The sequence below is a fragment of the Hemitrygon akajei genome, chromosome 16, assembly GCF_048418815.1.
Source record: "Hemitrygon akajei chromosome 16, sHemAka1.3, whole genome shotgun sequence".
Classification (NCBI taxonomy): Eukaryota; Metazoa; Chordata; class Chondrichthyes; order Myliobatiformes; family Dasyatidae; genus Hemitrygon; species Hemitrygon akajei.
Window position 1 is genome coordinate 34,087,492 of NC_133139.1, and position 17,065 is coordinate 34,104,556.

Here is a 17,065-nt window from a genome sequence, read left to right on the forward strand (position 1 = left end):
GTAGGCCATCTCCCACAACAGTACTCAAACAGAAGTACTTATTGTTAAGGGGGAGAGCCACAGGGGTACTCTCTAGTATCTGCCTTTTCCCCTTCCCTGTCCTGTTACGCATTTATGTCTCCCCAGCCCTGGTGTGACAACCTGCCTACAGCTCCTATCTATTACCTCCTCACTCTCCCTGACCAGATGAAGGTCATCAAGCTGCATCTCCAGTTCCCTAAGGAGCTGCAGCTTGACGCATCTGGTGCAGATGTGGTCGACCGGGAGGCTGGCAGCTACCTGGACTTCCCACATCTGTCACCTAGCATAGAACACCGGCCTCACACACATACTTCCTGTCTGTCATCTACACAGATAACCTACCTCACCTTGACCCTGTTAACACTGAAACCCCGTTGAGCCAAAGCCTTCCTACTCTGTCTCCCTCTACTTTGTCACCCAGTCTATAAAGCTGCCTCCTTTTAAACTCTTCTCGCTGTTCTCACTAGCTGTCGTCCACGTGCTTACGCAGTTGTGCCCTGATCAAACCGCTGAAGAAATAACCGTCCCCTTTTAAACTTTTCTTGCTTTTAAATTCTTCTTGTATTTAACACTTTCAATACTGACAGCTTTGGCAGATGGAGAGCACAGAAAAACTAATCTTGCAAAGTTCTCCTCAGAAACATCAGGTAACTGATGTATACATTGGGAAAGCTGCCCCTCATATGACTCAAGCAACAGATGATACAGTCAAACTTACAGAATTGCTCCTCTAGACAATATAGATTCCTCCATCACTATCTCAAGTACATCCTGCCCCACAGGCAGGAAGGCTCATTATGGACTCTATATCCATGAAGTTGCATAGCATCAGGTCAAATGTGTGCAAGAAAATATCCACCTGATTTTCATAAATTATGTTCACTTTATGTTGAATACTTTAATAAGTACTGAAAGTAGCAAGGGCACAGAATGTACTTTGGGTGAGTGGCTTTACTGACGTTGCCAGGAAGGTCCGAGAGCATCACAAATGACTGAAAACCACGAGACGCAGATATCTGCCAAAATAAGTCTGCAATATGCAGCAAGTGAATCAAAATGAGGGTTAAACCTACTTGATCTTGTCCTCAATAACTTATCTTTAGTTTATATTTATCTACTGAAGTATTAGTAGAAGAGACCACTATACATACCTTGTGCTGACTTCACATAGAGGATATCTTCATTGAGTTCATCTGCTAAAAGAATACAAAGCTCAGCTCCTTAATAAACAAGTATCTTGAGTCAAAAGACACTTGCAAAAATTAAGTTTTAGTTCAATGCAGCTACATTGATCTTTTGAGCTTAGCTTATTATTAATTCCATCCAGAGCTTGATCTGTAGTAGCTTGAAGACAGTGTTGGTTGTATCTCAATGGTTCAAAAAAAATAATGAAGAACATTTTTCATTTAGTAAATGTGTTGCATGCATTTTAAAAATAATTCCCAAGTGTATTCAGATCTCATTTATTTAATATATACAAAGACTGAAACTCTTACATTACACTTAAATACAATATAGTAACAGAAAAATCTATCAGAATCAGTTCCAAATTAGTTAGGTTCAAAGTTTATTAGAAACTACTGGAATTTCTACATTAGTATCTTTCAAATTTCTTCTGTATGTAGGCACCAGTTCAAGAACCAAGACTTGAAAGTCTTTCAGGAAATAAGACCTTGCAGAATTGAATCAATACACATCAAATTATTGCACTGTGGAAGCAACTTACATATATGCTGTGAGTTCAAAGGAACAAGCATCTTCTATCGCCATTCCCACACTTGCCTTTTTTTTGGGTACCCAGCTGTGAGTTCTTTCTTTTTGGAGGTCTTTCTCTGTCTTTATAGACTGATAGCAGTTCATTGCACTTATGTAATAGTTAAGCACACAGCTGTGCTGAAGATTAGGGACAGGGTGACTGATTGGAGGAGTTATCATTCCAACTGAGCTCAGACCACTAATGCTCACTGAACAGGTTGCTGCTCCTTGCCCTCCATTTGTTTTGGAAACCAATTGAAAGCCGAGGGATATTTTGCTTTTACAACTGAAAACGCTTGATGTAACAGTATATCCCTCACACTTATTGATACATTTTTTGTGAACATTTTAAAAGGGCTTTCTGATAATAAACTGCCAGACTGAACAGCAAAAAATGTTGGAGGTTCATGAAATGCTGTTATCATTTCTCTCTGTGTCTGAACTATTTGAATATTGTTCACGGTCCATTTCTGATTGGTCAAAACTAACATCACTAGCACGCAGAGATGAATGCACATAGGTCTTATTGTCTTGTGTGGGACACAAGTCCTGCTGGTCAGTTTTAATGAGAACTCCCTCTTGGTTCTCAGTTGCACAATAATTATTTGTGCTGAGGTCCGCTACTGTTTGAAGATCATCACTGTGTGAAGGCACAGCTTTATTTTCTTCAGAACTTAAACTAGGTTGAGCATGTTCAACGGTACTAGAAGCATTTGGGACATTTGAACCATCACTGCTTAATGTTTCATTCATATTGTTGGAGCTCTGGGCAGAAGTATTCCTTTCTGGAGCTGCAATGCCTTCTGATATGATAGCTGCTGTTTCTGCCACCCAATTCAGATCACCACTTAATGGGGTCACCTCAAGGCTTGCATTCTGCATACGAACAGGCTGAATGCTATCTGCTAGGCTGGGAGCATCGTTTAACTGGGCTGGACCAGGAGTAGATTCAAGAAGATTGCCTGGATCCGTGGGGTTCTGTTGAACACTTTCTGTTGCTGTGTTGTTGTTAAGGTTATCCTGGAGAGTTGTCTGGTTGGCTTGGCCAGCCTGTTGGTTCTGTAGTAACATCTCTTGAATGCGAATTTGTTGAAGGATGGCAGGCAACTCATAGTGATGGAAAAAGTATATCATTGAATGCTGGAAAAGAAAATAGCATCTAATTAAAGACTTGCAACAATGGAAAAGGCAAGTAACAGTTTGTTCAAGCCATCTCCTTGTGCAGAACATAATCACAAAACAATTAAAAAATGCAAAAAAAAGTATATAAATTTTGTAATTTGATCCATGGTTGACAGCAAGCCTTGCTTGGCTTCAAGGGAAGAATTATATCCTGCTAGCGAGTATCAACTGCTCTATGTGTGGCTTTTTAAACAAAGAGTTGTCACAGCATCATGGTAGTGTAGTGGTTATCATGATGCTGTTACAGCTCAGGGCATTCTGGAGTTCAGAGATCAATTCTGCTGCTGTCTGTAAGGAGTTTGTATGTTCTCCCAGTGAGTTTCCTCTGGGTGCTCCGGTTTCCTCCCATAGTCCAAAGATACACTAGTTAGGAGGTCAAGTGGTCAATGTAAATTGTCCTGTAATTAGGCTAGTGTTAAATAGGTGCGTTGCTGGGCAGTACGGTTCGTTGGGCCAGAAGGGTCTGTTCTGTGCTGTATCTCTAAATAAATAAACAAACAGGACTGAGTGTACTGGTTGGTCTATTTCTCTCCTTTAATAGGTTATTCAGCACTATTAAAAACTTCATACTGAAATAATTCAGCTGTCACTTCTATTTTAAAACACTGCCTACACATTTTCTGCATTTTGTATTTTATTTTAAATATTTGTCTTTTTTAAAAATTAAAATGTGAAGGAAGTTTCATCAGAGAAATAAACATCTTAAAAACTGCCAGAGCTTAACCCAGTGCAAAAGAATACACAAAATTGACAATCACCTAATTTGAACGCCCCAGATTTCCAATGTCCAACAACAAAATAATCTCTTCAGCTTTTGGTTCTATAACCAAGGTGCATCAACAAGTATGAAATAGACATTAAATAAGTAGAGGTATTAAAATCTGTACTCACAAAAATGACATCAACGGAATTGTTTTCTTAAATTAATCTAATGAAAATTCCTGGAAACTTCCAGTACAAAAACATAATGGAATTGTCCTGTACAGAAGGCAATGTCTAGTCTAAACTGACAAATCAGCAGCATGTACACAACATACCATCATCCTCCATTGTCTCTCCACTTCCATTGAACTGTGCAGATCTCACACACCTGATTCTATTATAGTCAGAGAATTACCAGCCATGGCTTTTCTTCCTTCATTCGCAACATTAGCTCTGGTTAACTCCAAAGTTATATCCTTGGACACAAGATTCAGTTCATCAGCTCCCAACAGAACAATCCCATCAGTCCTATTCCAAGCTCCTTATTTCCCTAACACTGTATTTCCTTAGATATTTCTTTTAAACCAACTTCTTTGACTAACTCTTCTGTAATCTGCTCTGCATTGCCTTATGTGACTTAACATTAAATTTTACATGATGCTGAAGATTTGAGTTTCATCAGAAAATATTATATCAATGATATTATATAAATAAAGGCAGTTCAATAGAAAATGAATCAAGTTGCCAAATCAGATGGAGCAAGCGTAGGAAATGATTTAGTGATCTGACATTAAATAGTAGGGCTGAGCGCTGTTCAAAAGTGATCACTTTTCAGTAGGTTAGCTGATTCAGCAGCATTGCTTTCCCACATTTACAAGGTCCAGGTTCACCATTGAAGAATGATATATATATATATATATATATATATATATATATATATATATAATATAAAAAACATTGAATTGCATCCAAACAAGAGTCAAAATATTTAGAAAGCTAGGAGCAGGGGAATTTAGAAAAATAAAATATTTGGTTATACCTGTATAAACAGCCAAGATGTTACCAAAGCCAAACTGCTGTACTGGCCATTGAAACGATAATGATATGCATAAAAGGCAAAGTGGTACAGGTAAAAGAATCTGCAAAAAACACAAACATTCATTTTTAAATGATTGAAAGGAATACATTAAATATAATTACTACAATGTAAAATGAGGCCATTTGAACCATTAAGTACATAGAATCTCAGCTGAACAATTCCATCAGTCTAAACCCAACCCCCACACACTGTGTTCTACTTCCATGTAACATTGCAATTTATTCTTTGTCACATGTCAAAACATCCACTGTTTATTCATTTCAACAGATGCTGTCTGGCCTGCTGAGTTCCTCCAGGATTTGTGGGTGTTGCTTTGGATTTCCAGGATCTGCAGAATGTTTAGTGTTTATAATTTCCTCTTTTTGATCCTCTGCAACTTTTCTACACTATGGGTAACTTACTGAAGCTAATTAATTGACCAGCTTGTCTTAGTGATATGGGAGTAAACTGACTCCTCTGGAAATCCACACATTCAGGAATGTGTGTAGGCCTCCGTTAGTCTCGAAAGACCATGGACTTGCGCTTTGGAAAATTTCCAGGGTGCAAACCTGGGCAAGGTTTTTTTTTGTGGAAGACCAGCAGCTGCCCAAGCTACAAGTCTCCCCTCTCCACGCCACCGATGTTGTCCAAGGGAAGGGCATTAGATTCAGGAATAAACATGCACACAGACAGCACCCAGATCAGGAAAGATCCGAGTTTTTGGAGCAATGTGTTAGCAGCTCTACTTGCTGAGTCACATCCAACCTTCCTTTGGGGCAAAGATTGGGATAAAACTTGAAAAGACGTAAGAAATACCAATGAATTTAATTAAATAAAAATATATGGAAACCTAGTTTACAGGTTCTGAAATATTGCTTTGTGCAGCAATCTGACAAATCATATCAAAAACTAACAGATTTATTATCTAGGGCCCCAGCATGTAGACATCACTTTTACTGTATCAGGGTTGCCTGCCAATTTGCTCTCTTCAGCTTGGCTATGGATGAGGAAATTAACCAATGTTCTTGATTTCATCACTGTCAGAAACATGTCCCAGCACTTGCATTTGGGGTGAAGTATGGCTTATTGTCTATCACAATTAAAGTAATCATGTTTCTATAAAGGAATACATATATAGAAATACATGACTTGAGTATTATTTGATTTTTCATGCCCAAGATCTCTTTAAAGAACTGCCATTTCTCTAGCCCAAGTCTTCAATTGTTTTAATGCAGCTTTTCTGGAACACAAGAATGCTAGTTTTTCTTTGAACATCTGGGCTAGGTATATAGGGATACAGTGCGGAATAGGCCCTTCCAGCCTTGTGAGGTGCGTCGCCCAGCAACCTCCTATTTCATTCTAGCCTACTAACCAGTACGCCTTTGGACTGTGGGAGTAAACCGAAGCACCTGGAGAAAACCCAAGCATTCCACAGGAAAGATACACAAACTCCTTATGGAGGCCACCAGAATTGAGCTCTGAACTCCAATGCCCCAAGTTGTAGTAGTTGCACTAGTCACTATGTTATTGTGGCAAAATTAACAACAAACGGGATACACAAAAATACAATCAAAATTTTCCTTATAACATGACGAATCAGTACTCATCATTATTGTTGCATTTCTAAATTTATAAACAACACACGCACCTGAGCCAATGCCGTTTGCCGGTGTTAGTGTGACAGCAAATTGCATCATACTGGTCTGCCAGCCAGACAATTAAAATAATATAAAATGCTGTGGTTGTGTCATTGAAGAATTCTGACATGATGGCTTCCATCCCTGGAGGAAAAGAAAACAATCAAACATTTATAAGGATTTCATAAAAATAAAAACAAGAAATAAACCTGTATAAAACTACACAATTATAAATTGTTTCAAGCAAAATTAGATAGATAGATTAGGTGATATAAAAGTACCTCCCCATAATTGCATTTCCTAATTCAGAATCAGGCCATATACATGAGTTCAGTGGTCACTTTATTAGGTACATCTGCTTGTTAATGCAAATATCTAATCAGCCACTCAATGCATAAAAGCATATAGACATGATTAAGAGGTTCAGTTGTTGTTCACACCATACATCAGAATAGGGAAGAATGGAATGATTGTTGGTGCCAGATGAGATGGTTTGAGTATCTCAGAAACTGCTGAGCTCCTGGGATTTTCATACACAACAGTCTCTAGAGTTCACAGAGAAAGGTGCAGGAAACAAAAAACATCCAGTGAGAGGCAGTTCTGTAGGTGGAAACACCTTGTTAATGACAGACGTCAGATTGGCCAGATTGATTCAAGCTGACAAGAAGGCAACAGTAACAGTGGTCAGCGGTGTGAAGTAGAGCATCTTTGAACACACAACAGGTCGAACCTTGAAGTGGATGGGCTACAGCAGCAGAAGACCATGAACATACAGGCAGTAGTCACTTAATTAGGTACACTCTTTAAGAAAGGAGGAAGGCAGAGGAAATTATAGACTAGTTAGCTTGACTTCAGTGGTTGGTAAAGTGTTGGGAGTCTATTACTAAGGATGAGATTTTGGGGTACGGGGACTTATCTGCCTCTGGGAAGGTGAATGAGCCAATTCCTTGAGTTCTTTCTGACTGGCATTGGACAAGCAGTTCTGGAATTTAACCCAGTGACGATGAAAGAACAATGATTACTTTCTATTTATGAAGGTATGCTATCTGGAGAGGAAGCTGTAGAGGGTATTTTCACGAGCTTGCTGCTCTTTATCTTTCTTGGTGCTGAACGTTGTGGAATTGAGTCACTGTCAGAATGGCCTAAGTAACAGATGTACTATTTGTGATGGCAATAGTGAGAGTGGCCATTTAGGATTATAAATGAATTGCTGATCCAGTAGACTACGCTGTCTTGGATAAAGCCCTCATGAAGTCTACTAGAGCTACATTTGATCAGGTAAACAGCGAGTATTCCATTATATCCCCAACTTGCACCTTATATATCTGAACTATTAGAAACTGTGGTGTAGTTGTTATAAAGTCCCAATTTCTGACCTGTTCTTGTAAGCATATTACTTGCAACAGTTTCAGTTGAGCTCAGATGATACCATCATACACAAAAGTAGGTAGTTACCTTCTTGCTGTTGCAGTTCACTAACTTGTACTTCTGTACCACAAGGAGTTGCAAATGGAATGAAACATCAGCAAACATCTTCACTTCCTACTGCGAGGAGGCTGTTATTGATAAAGCAGCTAAATATATTGAGACATTGACACCACCTTAAGAAACTCTTGCAATGGTTTCTGAGGGGACCTCCAACAACCATAATCATCTTCCATATTATGTGGTAAGATTCCAGCCACTGTAGTGTTTTCTCCTTGATGCCCACTAACATCAGTCTACCAGCACTCTTTATTGCTAGTCAGTGAAATACTACCTACATTTTTGCGACAAGGACTAACCTTCTGGTCTAACCCAAGGTTAAAATGAAGTTTGTAGCTCAGGAAACTGCAAAATCCAAATAGAACATTTGCATTTCCTAATGATGCATGAGGCCATTCATGAATCCAGCATGGATTTTCTGAAGGGTATGACCTATTTGACAAACTTACTGTGTGTTTTTGAGGATATAATGAGCGCAGTGGATAGAGGAGAACAGGTGGATATTGTGCACCTGGATTGCAGCATGCTGTTGTGCAGAGGACTTTGGAGTGCTTGTGCATGAATCACAAAAAAGCCTGCAGATACAACAGGTTATAAAAAAGGCAAATGGAATGACAGCCTTCATTGCTAGAGGGATTGAATTTAAGAGTAGGGAGGTTATGCTCCAACTGTACAGGGTACTGGTGAGGCTGCTACTGGAGTACTGCATGCAGTTCTCATCTCCTCCTTGAGGAAAAATATACTGGCTTTGGAGGTGGAGCAGAGGAGATTTATCAGGTTGAATCTGGAGAGGGGTTAGCCTATGAGGAGAGATGGATGGAGTTGCCAAGGCCTATACTCGCAGGAATTCAGAAGAATCAGAGGGGATCTTAAAGAAACATATTAAATTGTGATCCAAACACAAACAAGAGAAAATCTGCAGATGCTGGAAATTCAAGCAACACACACAAAATGCCGGAGGAAATCAGCAAGTCAGGCAGCATCTATGGAAAAGAGTGCAGTCGACATTTCAGGTCCTGCTGAAGGATCTCAGCCCGAAATATTGACTGTATTCTTTTCCATAGATGCTGCCAGACCTGCTGAGTTCCTCCAGCATTTTGTGTATATTAAACTGTGAAATGGATAGATATGACAGAGGCATATCTGGTGAGACTGGAACTAAGGGGCATAGCCTCAAGATTCTGAGGAACAGATTTAGGACAGAGATGAAGAAAAACTGATTTTCCCCAGAGTGTGATAAATCTGTGCAATTCTCTGCACAGAAAAGTAGTAGAGGTCACTTCATTAAATATATTTAAGATACAGTTAGGTAGATTTTTGCATAGCAGGAGAATTAAGGATTATGTGGAAAAGGAAGCTAGGTGGAACCCAGTCCACAGCCTAATCAGCCATGATTTTATTAAATGGCAGAGCAGATTCCTAATCTAGGTGCCTAATCCTGACACTCTTTCTTATGTTCTTATTCAGGTCATTAACTATGCTGGTTTAGAGCATAATTTCCCACTAATTTACCCTGTGTCTTTTTCTTCCTGTATTGTTATCAACTCTTCCAAAATTTGACCATTCACCTACCTACTGGAAGCAATTTTTACAATGGCCTATTAAACTATCAATTTGTACAACTTTAGAATACGGGAGATGACCATAGCCTCTAGGGGAAATATGCCCGAATTAGGGAACTTTGACTTACAAATTTCACACTGCCAGATTTGGAGATCAGGATTGAAATGCGATCATTGGAGTTGTAAAACTAAATGATGATGCTGTCAACTACAATTTCCATTACTTTGCTTTGCATTACTCAGTCAAAGTATATTGACTGGGCAGTAATTAGTTTCATTGAAATTTCTTGATTTTTTTTATGGATAGGGTGTAGCCCAGACTATTTTCCACATCTCTGGTTTCTATCAGTGTTTTAACTACTGAAACAGCTTGGCTAGGAGTGCAGCTAATTTTGGAGTGCACTTAGGTTGCTGTTTATTCCCATAGCCTTTGCTCTACCCAGTGCATCCTGCTGTTTCATGATATAATTTGGGATAAATCAAAGAGGATAAAGACTGATTACTGTGATGGTAAAGATTTCAGGAGCAAGATAAGCAATCCACCACACGCTTTAGGTGTGCCTGGCATCAATTCTGACATGTCATACTACACTTATGGAACAAAAATTCCTGGTTTAAGTGAGACATTTGTTGAGTCAGGAGGTTACAGACTGTGGTAACCTACCGTTCTGATGTTGATGGCAAACAATGCCTCACAAATGCAGGCTTCTGAGATACTGGATCACTGTTGTGCTTATCCCATTTGGTATGGCAATGCCACACAATTCCATAGGAGGGGTTTTTCCTGGGTCTTTGTACAAGGTCTATACAATGCTCAAGCCTACCGATATTGCCATGAAGAGGTGAATCTACAACAGGTAAGTTGTTGAGGGCAAAGTTAAGCAGGTTTGACTCTTGTCTCTGTTCTTTCACTTCCTGTCAGATTCAGCTTAGAAATACTGTCTTTCAGGATTCAACTAATTCAGTCAGCAGTGATGTTGCAACAACTCTTAGTGATGAATATCTGGTAATCTTCACTGTACCTTTGCTACTTATTTTAGCTGTTGGAATATTGATTCATTTGCTAAAGATCAATTGGTAATGAACAGGAAGAGTCTTACTTGTCCGTGTTGATCTGAAACCGCAAGAACTCACGGGATTTTGAGTCAATGTCGCAGACTTTCAGGGCCACTCTTTCCCACTTGCATGCCATTATTCTACTACTTCTGGTGGGTCTGCCCAGCCAGTGGGTTAGGATATAAAATGCAACTATCTTCCGTAGTAACAAAATTGTAATATGGGCTGCAAAATCTGTGGAAGCCTCAATCACTGAAGTTTAAATGTTTCTTCTGAATAAGATGGAGTCAACTGAAATGTAAACCACATGGCAGCATAACAAGATGCTACAGTGACTCATCCACTTGAAATAGAATTAGTCAGCCACAAACCCTGATAATAAAGGAACTACCTTGCTTACTTCTGAAGGAATCATCAGATAAAAGGTGTCAACACCCATTTATATAATTTCAATAACACTTGATACACATAGCATACTAAACAAATCCAAAAATACATAAAGAATGTACAGTAAACACAGAAGTGGTGGACAATCCCATTTAGAGTTATATATCACACTAAACTGAATAGAAACAATTATTGCTCAGTACTTCCTCTTTCTTATAATCCATATTAATGCTACATATATCTTTGAATATAGACATCCTATCAAGAAAACTTTTTTTTACGAGGATGAGATTCAAGTTAATGAAAATTGACACTTTTTACATAATGATTCACAATTTCTAATACAACGCATTTTTGATAACTTTAATGACACAAGTAGAATACGGAGCAGGCTGGCATCCAAATCAGAGCACTACTTTTCAGCCTGCTGTGGACATTACAGCAACATGGTGTCAACCTCACTTTCTGATTCTGATTCTCCGTGTCATGACCAGGTTACCAACCAAACTATTAACCAACCTTCCTCTTTTCAATAGCTGCTATGTATTTTCATCACATTCTATATTAATTTTGTTACATTTGATACTTCAAATGTACCAGATAACAGTTTCTGGGAATTCTGAAGGATAAGGTGAGCTGTACACAGTCATTCTGTACCACAGCACCTTTCTAAAGATCATTTAATAAACCGTTCTATCCTCAGCAAATTTTAAGTAAACTCATTCCAGCACCAATCAGGTATATTCCATCAAAAATAAATGGTAAATAGCTAATATTAAAAAGTGAGACAGCAAGTGTTTTTTTTTTGTGGGGTCATAAGGAGTACCCTTCTCAAACATTTTAGCCAATCTTTTGTTCTGGAAAGGAAAATGAACGAAAACTTGCACTTGAGCACCTGCTACCAAACATGCTGGTTTCTACGTTTATATCAGATTCTGAAAAGACAGCAATATCAACTAAAAACACAACTAATGACAAAACATTCTTACCAACTAATGCGAGTATCACTGTAAGTAAGGGAGCTGCAGGAAATGCAATGGTCATGTTCATCTCCAGCATCTGTAATAAATCAACTGTAAGAAAAATTACATTAATTGAAAATATACCAGGAACATCTTTCAGGTTTTAAACTAACCTTCACTGCTCCCTTTAGATAAATGGGATAAATTTTTCCTAATTTATAATGTACATCACTCATTACTTTTGGAACTAGATTACATATTGTGGTAAACACAATTTTGAGGTGCATTTTAAGATTCTGTCTATATTCATTATGTTTTCTTTGCAACTTTAATTATACTTCACAAAATACTCTGTTCTTTATTGTATGAATACAAGGCTGCCTTCGGACTCTAACTGTTAGGTAAAGGATTTATCATATACACCCATGAAAAACATGAAATAAATTTAGAAATAACGTGAACTGGCATATAAAAATGCACATTTATGAACAGAGATAATACCAAATTCCCCAGATATAAAGCATTAGTAGAAATGTGTCCAGTCACATCTGGTACATATTAGTGCCTTAGCAAAAATGAAAATAATTCAATATTTGGGCTTCATCTCATTTCTGGGAACCCTACTTGATTGATAAATTAAAGAATAACAACAATTATTTTTGATACAAGATTTTAGAGCCAAAATTGTCAGTTTTACTGTTCAACTGGTCCTCTTTCGTACAACTTATTTTGTAACGTAGTCATTTTATATAACAAATTTCATGATTACAGTATGTCAGTGATAATAAATCTGACTGGTTCAACTGTACAATAGCACACAATAATGATTATTGTATTACAAAAGATAGAATTAAAACCAAAAGAACTGTGCGGGTTGCTACTGCACATCCTATCAGTCTGTGGAGAGAGATAATGGACATGCAGTGAATATGCAACTCAAAATATACCCACAAAATTTAGAATCAACAAACAGAACCAAATTTTCTATAAATATTCTACAGGAAAGGACGAGAGGAGGAAGAACAACAACATCTATAGGTCAGTTGTGGAGAGCGCCCTCTTCTTTGTGGTGGCGTGTTGGGGAGGAAGCATTAAGAAGAGGGACGCCTCACGTCTTAATAAGCTGGTAAGGAAGGCGGGCTCTGTTGTGGGCAAAGTACTGGAGAGTTTAACATCGGTAGCTGAGCGAAGGGCGCTGAGTAGGCTACGGTCAATTATGGATAACTCTGAACATCCTCTACATAGCACCATCCAGAGACAGAGAAGCAGTTTCAGTGACAGGTTACTATCGATGCAATGCTCCTCAGACAGGATGAAGAGGTCAATACTCCCCAATGCCATTAGGCTTTACAATTCTACCGCCAGGACTTAAGAACTTTTTAAAAGCTATTATTAATGCTTTTTGAGATGGTGATTTAGATGCATATCATATTTTTTTACTGAGTTAAGTATTATATGTAATTAGTTTTGCTACAACAAGTGTATGGGACATTGGAAAAAAAGTTGAATTTCCCCATGGGGATGAATAAAGTATCTATCTATCTATCTTCTTGAGAGAAGAGTGTAAACAAAAATATTGTGAAAATGAACTTGGAATACATCTTTGATTTCAATTCAAGGAAATCACATATTCAAACTTTTCCTAAACGGCAACATAGAAATGCTTGAAATTGCACTGAAGTTGAAGCAGTTTATAGCATTCCTGACATTTCTTCTCCCATTATATACATGGGAATATACTTTACATTGCTCACTATCTGCTCATGGTGCAGTGAAAATTGTCATTAGGCAATAAATGTTTTAGCATTATTTAATATTTTAACTTGAATCTAATGTAGATGATGCAGAAGATTAAATGAAGGATTATTTTCTAACTAAGACCATAAGACATTGGAGCAGAATTAGGCCACTCGGCCCATCGAGTCTGCTCCGCCAAGATGTCATAAACACTGGATCAAGAAGTGTGCAAATTAAAATACACAAGGAAATTGGCATTTCCTGTTTAGTTTAGGCAAAGTTAACTTTAACAAAGAAGCCTTAAAAAAGACTTACCAATAAAGACAAAGATCTGATGATGAGAATAACGTAACAGCATAGAAACTGACAATGTCTGAAGAAAAAGAAAGAAAAAGTCAAGCCAGCTCCATAAAGTGGAGATTAATTGAAAATTTCATTTTTTAATTATTTCTATATCCCTCTTTCAGATCTGTGGCACCCTGAAATGTTACAATGAAGCTCAAAGCAAACTAAAGAGAGAAGCCCACAGAATCAAATTTGAGATAACTTGCTCCTTCTTACTGTTTGTACAGTAACTGGCCATATTTGTCTATAACCATCATTCCTTTTACTTCTTTTCTATGGACTGGCCTGCTGGATATGCCCCAATAGATCCGAACATACAGTAGCAAAGTATTACACAGACAAAGAAGCTTAATTTACTACCCATTTCTGGCACATAATTTCACCCTATTGGACAAGATACCCTTTGTTCCATCCATTGCCCTGCTCCATATTCACCGCTACACTGACTAACTCATTTCTATCTTAGTTCTAATGAAGGGACTCAGAAACCTAATGAAAATTAAGCTTCTTTTCTCAGATACTGCCCAACCTAGTAAGTTTTTCCAGCATGTGCAATTTCTTTTCAAAACTTAATTGAACTTCTCCTCATACTAATCTTGGAATTCCAGAAAACATTCTGGTAAACTATAATTGCAACTTGTTCTATAGCCAAATCTGCACATGATAATCTAGGTGTGGTCTCACACATAAGACATCCTTGCTTCTGTACTCAAAACTTCTTACAGTAGTCAGCATAATATTTGCCTTCTTAAATATTTGCTGAAGCAGCATGTAGGCTTTCAGTGACACATGTACAAGGAACAATGGATCTTTTGTAACTCAATATTACTTTGTATCTCACCAGTTAAATAACGTGCTGCCATTCTGTTTTCACTACCAAACTGGATTAACGACTTATTTATCCACATTATATTGTATCTACATTTACTTAACCAATTGCTCACATAATCTAAATAGCCTAGAAGCCTCTTTATATTCTCTTCATAATTCACAATTCCACCAGTTGTTGTCAGGAAACTCATGGAATTTGTGGGACAAGGTAAATAATAACACAATTTTTTCCCAATTTGTGTTTCTTGATGGATCCTCAGATGATGTGGTTGTGTTTAACAAAATTTGCGATACAAACTATTTTCTAGGAATATAACTCCCGTCCTCTGTAACACAGGAGTCACTTTATAGTTGTTTCCTGTCACACTGGGAAAAAAAATTATTTCTAATCAGTTTCCTGTCTATCAAATTTAAATCCATGCAGTGTATTATTCCAGTTTTATTGATTTAGCTCTGTGCCCTACCTGAAACGTTTTCTGACAACCTATATACATCATATCTATCAATTCCCTCTCATCTACTCTACCAATTATATCTTCGAAATTCTCCTGTAGGTGTGTCAAACATGACTTTATTTTCACAAATACTTTTCATAATGTAAATAGCCTTTCTATGGAGTAGAGAGTGAGTCTTTTTCTCTCCAGGGAAAAATGTCAAATATTAGAAAGTATAACCTTAAGATGGGGGGGGGGGGGGGTTGGTTTAAAGGAGATGTGCAAGGCAAGTATATTTTACAAAGAGGGTAGTAAGTGCCTGGAGTACCGGAGCACAGTGTCAAAGGGGTTGTAAGAAGCAAATACAACAGGACATTAAGAGGCATTTAGACAGGCACATGAACTTGCAGGGAACAGAGAGAATGGATCATGCTAACATCCGATAAGACGGCAGCACGCTCGGTTACAGCGGCTGCTACTACGTCAACAAAAGGTGCTACTGTCTTTTTATTTTTATACACATAACTCTAATAAACACAAGATCCTGCCATACATTAAGAACTTAAAGTACTGCAGGACTGAAATGGGTGGCCACTGGGTGATCCTGTTTTTCGTAGCAGACTGAGGTGCCTGGCGAAGTGATCTCCCAATCTACATTGGGTCTTACCAATATACATTGATATCTGTATGTGTTGCTTTGAATTTCCAGTATTTGCAGATTTTCTCATGTTTGTGATTGTCGCCTTCCTGTTAGCTTGAACCAGTCTGGCCATTTTCCTTTGACCTCATTAACAAAGCGCTTTTATCCACAGAACTGCTGTTCGCACTTCCGTTTCTCACACCACTCTCTGTAAACTCTAGAGACTTATGTGTGAAAATCCCTGGAGATCAGCAGTTTCTGAGATACTCAAACCACCCTACCTGGCACCAGCATAATAACTTGGACCACATGTAGTCTCCATTTTGATGTTTGGTCTGAACCTCTTGACCTCGTATGCATGCTTGTATGTACTGAGCTGCTGCCACATGATTGACAGATTAGATATTTGCATTAACGAGCAGGCATAAAGGCGTAATAAAATGGTCACTGAGTGTATATAAGTAGGTGTTCCATCATTAATCAATCAACAAATCTTATTCTCTAATACCTTGTCTCAGCCAAACAGATAAAAATACAATATCTTGAAGATGCAACAACACTTCATATGAAATTTCCAAGCCATTATCCATTTTGTCCCCTCCTATGACAGAGGCAACAAGTATTTCATATTATGGAGAGACTTGTCATGATTTAGTTCCTTTTTTTGAGGGAGACAAATAGGATGCCATTCATTATTACTGTATATTTTTCTGCATTAATTGTGTGTTAGAAAATGATCTACATCTAGCAGCTAAAGCAAGTCTTCATAATTTTGTTTGTCCATTGTGTCTTGCTGATATGATAGTGAAACGATTAATATTTATTAACATACTTACAAATATGACCATGATGACAAAAGCTGCAAGGTAGGAGGTTCTGGCCATCCACATGCTGACAAAACGGTAGTGTTCTCCTGATACAACATTGCGCAAAAACCCTAGTTTAAAAAAAACATTTGGAGACATTTAAGAGAAAACTGTCAAAATGAAGCAAATTCTTAACATTTTAATTCTAACCATTTTAAAACTTCTGAAAAAGATCAGATACAATCATCTATGTCCGATTACTCATTTGGAAGAGGGCACACAAAAGAAGTCAAGCTGACATTTGATCTTTGTATAACATGGAAAACTCAGCAAAATAGTCTGTGAGTTCTCAAATTCCTGAAAAACTTTTAAGAGTCAACCTTACACCATTATGCTTCTGCAACTGTTGCAAATAACGAGTCAATTATCAAAATTATGCTCTAAT

At 37.9% G+C, this 17,065-nt stretch overlaps 1 protein-coding gene across 2 annotated transcripts in view; it reads right to left on the reverse strand.

Moving 5' to 3' along the window:
• Positions 1-1,468: 1,468 nt before the first annotated feature.
• tmem259 (transmembrane protein 259) overlaps positions 1,469-17,065 on the reverse strand; it is a 65,789-nt gene continuing 50,192 nt past the window's right edge. Inside the window, exons 6-11 of one of the 2 annotated variants that reach the window (XM_073068669.1) lie at positions 16,651-16,751; positions 13,880-13,937; positions 11,855-11,938; positions 6,387-6,519; positions 4,700-4,799; positions 1,469-2,916 (exon numbers count right to left, since the gene is read on the reverse strand). In XM_073068669.1, the coding sequence (XP_072924770.1) occupies positions 2,182-2,916; positions 4,700-4,799; positions 6,387-6,519; positions 11,855-11,938; positions 13,880-13,937; positions 16,651-16,751 (1,211 nt within the window). In that variant the 3' untranslated portion in view covers positions 1,469-2,181. The remainder of the gene's footprint in view (positions 2,917-4,699; positions 4,800-6,386; positions 6,520-11,854; positions 11,939-13,879; positions 13,938-16,650; positions 16,752-17,065) is intronic. The other variant, XM_073068671.1, reaches the window with a different exon arrangement.